The sequence below is a fragment of the Punica granatum genome, chromosome 8 (assembly GCF_007655135.1).
Source record: "Punica granatum isolate Tunisia-2019 chromosome 8, ASM765513v2, whole genome shotgun sequence".
Taxonomy (NCBI): Eukaryota; Viridiplantae; Streptophyta; class Magnoliopsida; order Myrtales; family Lythraceae; genus Punica; species Punica granatum.
The window spans coordinates 1,035,104-1,041,810 of record NC_045134.1 but is presented as its reverse complement, the minus strand read 5'-3'; the positions used below and the strand labels follow the sequence as shown (position 1 = coordinate 1,041,810).

The following is a 6,707-nucleotide window of genomic DNA, read 5'->3' as shown; positions in this document are numbered from 1 at the left end:
AGTGGTGTCAGCAACTTCTGGGAGAAGTAATCAGAACTGACAATCCTTTTTCTTGGTCTCACTCAGTTCACTCTCTACAGAGGGAAACTGAGATTCTTGCCTTTTTACATGTTTACGTCGTGGGGATGGCTCCCCGGTGAAACCCTCCCTTCACCACTCCCATAGTAGCTCAAGCTTCCCCTCGGAAATCCATTTATTGATTGTCGTGCATTGCTTGTCTTGTCTCTTGTGGGTATCTATACATGCATCTACGTACGCATACGTAAGTACGTAGATGTCTACATATATACACATAATGCATGTAATGTATGGTTATACGAGTTTCAACGCCTAGTCTTTTTTCTTTTTTTTTTGCCCTTGTACGAGTCGGAGCCGAACCTCTCAACGCCTAGTCTTTTGTCTACTGCATGTACGATCTTCCATCAGGGCCGTATTTCCTTCTCTGGTATAATTAGTGTTGTACTAATTAATTATCTTCTCGAAAATATGAAAGTTATTATAACAATATAATTCTCAATTAGAATGCATAAAAGTACCACGGAAGCGTTGTGTATTATATATATATATATATATATATATATATATATAAGCTCGATACGCTTATGGCTCTTAGTTTTTAAGATATATTTAATTTTCTTTAGTTAACTGTGTATATAAAGTCTGCTATTAAAATGCATAAAAAACAAGCATGGATTTGTTCAAGTGGTCTGTACTTATTCTACTAAAACAATATCTTGAATTTGAAGTTTTGTGAATGCAGAAAATATGTGCTGTGAGAACTTTATCACTTAGGAGGCCGACTCGACTCGACTGAATTAGTCATGGCCCAATTGAGTTTTCGAATACTAGAGTTCACACCGAAAAAAAAGGTAAAATAATTCCACTGAAAGATTAATGCATAAAGTGAAAAGTGCAAAAAAAAATGGTTTTATTATTTTCTTAAAAGTTAATTATGTAGGAAGAATTCACATTTTTAATTAATAACCTCATTTCCTTCTGTCCAACATATATGAAAAGAGAGGGACGACTAATTTTTGGTGGGATATATTCGATCTCTGAATTTTTTATATCATCCAGAATATCCTGTTCTTTTTCTTTTCTTTTATTATCCTAAGAAGAGTCTTAATAAATATTTCATCTTCATTGGGCCAAAAAGAAAAATTCCATCTATACATACATATAACCATAATCAATGAAGAAAACAGATACTGACTAGTGAGGTCTAATAAACTGATAGAAACCCAATTCCATTAATCATGCAGGGAATACACTGCTATATATTTATTAGGTTATTTTTTTTTGGTGGCATATATTGGGTTATGTTTACACATGGGCTATATGTAACTGTTAATTAAAAGGAAGTTGCACAAAAGGCGTTGCTTAATGAGATGTCTTACCATTAAAAAGAAACTGTGAGTCAAACGTGCATGTTATATTATAACTCATCTCTGGTTAACTTTCATAAGACCAAAATGATAGCTGCAATCAAAAGTAAACAGTCTTTCGAATTTCACCGGGAAAAAAAAAGCATAAGAAAGTAATGCAATGACCAAATGTTAGATAGAGCATCTGTTATTATAATTAAATTTCCACAAATATGCAATTATTATCCGAATCCAATGCGCTGTATCGCACATATGTCGCGCATCTCGGACTTGCCTCGCGCAAGCCGCAATGGATCGATCAGCTAACCTTTAGCCATTTCTCACTTATTCTATTTTTGAGCTGTGTGAAAGTTACACATATGTTCCTCGTTTTTTTTTTTAATAATTGGAGTTGTATATGATATATATATATATATATATATATGTCTATCATATATGTGCTGTGTGAGAAGATTGGTGAACTGATGATGATGAAAAGGTAGCGGCAGACTCGGATCCTGTCGCTTAAGAAAAAAGCTCAACAAAATTTGCTTTTGCCCCTTCCCTCCCTCGACAGTATGAGTAAGTTTGGTGCGTAAAGATTATATGTAACGGAGTTCATGTAATAATATTACAAGACATATAAAAAAATTTATTTTTATAATATTTCTAAAAATCAAAATAAATTAAAATACTCTAGAAGTTATGATTTTGTCACCTAAACTCTATTACATATAATATTTTCTCCTACAGTCTACACATATAATTGTATTCTATATATTCCCTTTTCAATTTCATAGCATCCCCCAACCCAACACCATCGTTTTGACCCTGTCTCTCTCTCTCTCTCTCTCTCTCAGTACTCAAAAAACCCTCACTCACTCACTTCATTCAAACCTCTGCTTGCTAATCATTATGGACGATGACCAGTATGGCCTGCCGGATCTCCGGCGACTCATGCCTCCTGGCACCCATTTCCCGGCTATCTCCCACCCCCTCGAGCCCTTCTCCCTTCACCGGAACCTTCATCTAGGGACCGCTCTCCCGCCGCCGCCCTCATCCCACTTCGGCCCATCAATTCATCATCATCATGTCGTCCCCAACATCAACACTCAGTATAACCCCCCACAAGGCATCAGTTTTGCTACAGGCACCGATCCATCGCCCAGCTCAGCTCCCATGAATTCCGGTGCCGCCATGTCACCGTTGTGTGGAATGGAACCGGAGTGTGGGGAAAGGTTGATGGACAGTGGAAGTAGCAGTAGCAGGTGGCCGAGGCAGGAGACCTTAACCCTTCTGGAGATCAGATCCAGTCTTGATTCCAAGTTCAAAGAAGCTAATCACAAAGGTCCCTTGTGGGACGAAGTCTCTAGGTACGTGCGCGCATATAATTACCATCGTTACGTATCATATGTATGTGTGTTTCAGTGTAAATTTTTTGTTTTCCCAAGCCTGTCTATCGAGAATGAATTATCAATTCATAAAATTAATTGTGGTTCTTCCGTCCACCTTATATACCGGGAGTTTCCAATATATATGTACTAGCTAGTACTCTTTGGATGATGGTTAATTTCTGGACAATTGACCCATCTGAATACTGAACAATAGCTCATGCGCAGTCGATCGTGTGGCACATTCCTTAATTAGGTTCAAATGAACTGATGTTTGAAAATGACAACTTTAATCTGACAAAACATCCACTGTTTGTACACCGGGGGAAAAAAAAAAACACACCAGTGCTCTTTGTTTTCTTCGCCCAACTGTCTCTATCCAAGCAATTTAGATCTCTCATGGAACTTTTGCAATGGGTATATATTATTACACATACAAACAGCTAGGATAATAATGTCTTAGTCTCATACATGTGTAGCAGTTTTTATGAACCTTTTCTTTCTATGTTCATTTTTTAGTGAAATTAAACCTCTTCATAGTTGCCCGTATGAGTGGGCAAATGCCTGTCAACTTAATAAGTTAGAAAGGAGTTAACCATTTCTTTATTTTAATCTTATGACTTGTTTTTTCAGATGTTTGGAAGAATGTTCTACATCGACTTAATAATTAAAAAATGCCGCCAAACAAGACCCGGGACATCTATATTTATCTATGTGTTGACTTGTTTTAGTTTTACTATACATATATCAGCCATCATCAGTTGGACAAGCAGGCAAATATGGATAATGGTAGCCGAACTAGGGCTATGACTCTTTAGAATCAACTTCTTCTCATATATTCGCTTCTGGTTTATTACGAAACTCATGCTGCCAGTACGTATGGTTCATTTGGTTTTAAATTAATTCGTACCAGCTGATATGGTATACACATTGTCACTGACTGAGTTATAGATGATAACCGTATACGTTGATAATTTGCCTATTATATATATTATCTTTCTTTTTTTTTTTTGGGGTATCTAGGAAGCCAATTTTTTCTATACGCAGGATAATGTCAGAGGAACATGGGTACCACAGAAGCGGGAAGAAATGCAGGGAGAAGTTCGAAAACTTGTACAAGTATTACAAGAAAACGAAGGAGGGAAAAACTGGGAGGCAAGATGGCAAGAATTATCGGTTCTTTCGTCAACTTGAAGCCATATACGGAGAATCAGCGTCATCTGCTAGTAACCGATTACGAGAAGCTAATAATAACTATAATTGGCAAGACCAAAATAAGCTTTCTGAGAGCCTTAGTTTCTCAATCTCCAACTCCTCCCACGACTTAGAGACCTCGTCTTCAGAGAACAATGAGGAGTATCATGACTTATCGGCCATGGCCTTTGCAATGAGTCAATCGATGGACAAGGAGAAGAAGAAATTACTCCACATTGATGAAGAGGGCCAAGCTAATGAGAGCGGTAGAAGGTTAGGGTGGAAGGAGAAAGTGAAGGCCTTCATAGATTCACAGATGAGGAAGCTAATGGAGAGACAAGAGGCTTGGATGGACAACATGTTGAAGACCATCGAACAAAGGGAGCAAGAGAGGGCGTGGAGAGAGATAGAGTGGCGGAAGCAAGAGACAGCCCGGTTCGATCGGGAACACGAACTTTGGGCAAAGGAGAGGGCATGGATCGAGGCCAGAGATGCCGCTCTGATGGAGGCCTTGAAGAAATTCACTGCTGGGAATGAGCAACTGATCAGCGTGAACCTTTCGCTTTCCAAGGCACAGCTACTACCTGGGAGGGATCAGAATCAGGTTGAAAGTAACATGAACGAGTCCGAGACATGGAGCCTCATACAGCTGAGGACGAGCTTAGACCCGAGCTTTCAAGAGTGTGGATACTCGAGTGATGGGCTTTGGGAGGTGATAGCCGCTAAAATGACGTGTCTAGGACACAATCTCAGTGCAGCCGAGTGCAAGGAGAAGTGGGAGAACATCAAAGCTTCTTTTAGCAAGATAGCCGATGGTAACAAAAAGGCGGATTAGCTTCATACTTATATCCACAGTGCGTGACTTTCCAGTTTGGCTTCTAATAATTATAATATCTATATAAATGTCGTGTTCTTGAGCTCATATCCGTTTCTCAATTCATACCTATCTGTTGGCTAGTGAATTGGAGGCGTTTGGACTGATTGAGTAGCTTCTCATATAGTTGACTCATTGGCTTAGTGAGAAAGGAATAACTATATATTGAGCATCTGATCATCGATGTATGTAGCAGCTAGTTGACAGTTTATTCAATCTTTGTTCAATACGATTACGAAGTTCTCAAGAAGCGTGAGACCATAAGAGGAGATCGCAAGGATGGGACAGTGTGTCTATGGCAGGAACTGATCAAGATTTTATTATCTTGGGCCCGGGGTTTTTTAAGGGTTTTTATTAATTATTTCTTTGTTCACAAGTTAGGTTTTCTTCCTGTAGGTGAGAGTATTAAATGGCTTCTCAGTTCATAAGCTGGTCTCAGGATTGCAGGACAGTCATTTAATTAATTTCCTACAGAAGTGTTTCTTTTTTCTTTTCTTTTTTTTAAAATGATTCTGCGTGCATGTTTTGTGTAAGCTTTAGATGAAGTTCATGAAAATTTTTATTAAAGAAAAAGTATGCTAATGGCTATGATCGATATTAAGTTGTCTTACTCTTATCCATAATTATTTACTGATCATGTTTATATATATTCATAGTGACAAAAATATATAGTTAAAATATATTCTATATTTTTTATTGCCAGCAATATATTCTATATATCAATATGCATTCGTTGCATATCATAGAACCTTTTTACATAATGTCTTATCAAAAAGTTAGTTGATAATCAACAGGAAAATAAGAAAAGGAAAGTTAGTTAAACAAAAAATACTTTTCATGAATATAGCTGAGAATAAATACAAAATTATATATGCTCTGAAAATTTTCTTAGTTTAAAAAAATACTATTCTTGCTCAAGGATTCTTTTATCTTAATCGGAATTACCCTCTATAATAACCGAATTACACATACACATACATATATAGTGCAAGCTCAATAATTTAAATTAGTTGAACGAGGTTACCATCAAAAAAAAGAATTAGGAAATGAAAAATACTTCCGCGCACATGGTCAATCTCTCATCCTTGGATATCTTGCGGCCAACATCTATTATACGTAATATAAAGGATAATTTGAACATTTATTATACTAAATACTTAATTTTTTTAATAAAAAAATATCAATTTTAATTCTATTATCTACGAAATTATTTACAATAAAAGAATCTTTATCCACTAATGAAGTATAAACTTTTTGTTACTAGAAAATAATTATTTTCTATAGAAAGTTAATTAATTTTGCTTTTATTATCTATGGAATAATTGATAAAAGAACTTTGAAATTTCAATTCGATGACTAAATTTAAATTTTAATATAGAATTTGACATTTTAATCTATTTTAAAGAGATGTTGTATATAGTTTTTTGTTCTTATTCATAATACAAGAAGTTAAGTATGTATATATATATATTATATAGAATTTACATTGATAACGTAATAATGAAGAAATTTATACACGTAGTATAATTTATTTAATTTTGCTTTTATTTTCATTGTAGAAAATTTAAAACATTAACAAAATTTTACTGGAAAATTTACACATGAAAGATTATTTATATATCCATTGTATTTCATGATAATTTTTTATAAATATCTTTAAGTTTATAAAAATTACATATCTGTAAATATTATTGTAATGTAAACATTAATAAGATGAGATTAATTTCAGAGAGGTGTATTATGTATATATTTGTTTATTATGATATTAAGTTTAAGAATTGAATTGAACAATTGATATGATAACTGATATAATTCAACAATTAAATTGAACAAGTTATATGATAATTGATATAATTATGTAAACATGCCTGATTTACAATCGAA

The 6,707-nt window shown here is 35.0% G+C and overlaps 1 protein-coding gene across 1 annotated transcript; it reads left to right on the top strand.

Moving 5' to 3' along the window:
- Nucleotides 1-2,155: 2,155 nt before the first annotated feature.
- LOC116186947 (trihelix transcription factor PTL-like) lies at nucleotides 2,156-5,309 on the top strand. Its single transcript, XM_031515504.1, has 2 exons — nucleotides 2,156-2,737; nucleotides 3,803-5,309. Exons 1-2 carry the CDS (start codon nucleotides 2,280-2,282, stop codon nucleotides 4,782-4,784), a joined length of 1,440 nt encoding a protein of 479 aa, XP_031371364.1. The 5' UTR covers nucleotides 2,156-2,279; the 3' UTR covers nucleotides 4,785-5,309.
- Nucleotides 5,310-6,707: the final 1,398 nt, after the last annotated feature.

Coding starts and splice junctions, on each gene's coding strand:
- LOC116186947 (XM_031515504.1), top strand. CDS start 2,280: ATGGACGATGACCAGTATGGCCTGCCGGATCTCCGGCGACTCATGCCT. Junction 2,738..3,802: donor TTGTGGGACGAAGTCTCTAG/GTACGTGCGCGC, acceptor TTCTATACGCAG/GATAATGTCAGAGGAACATG.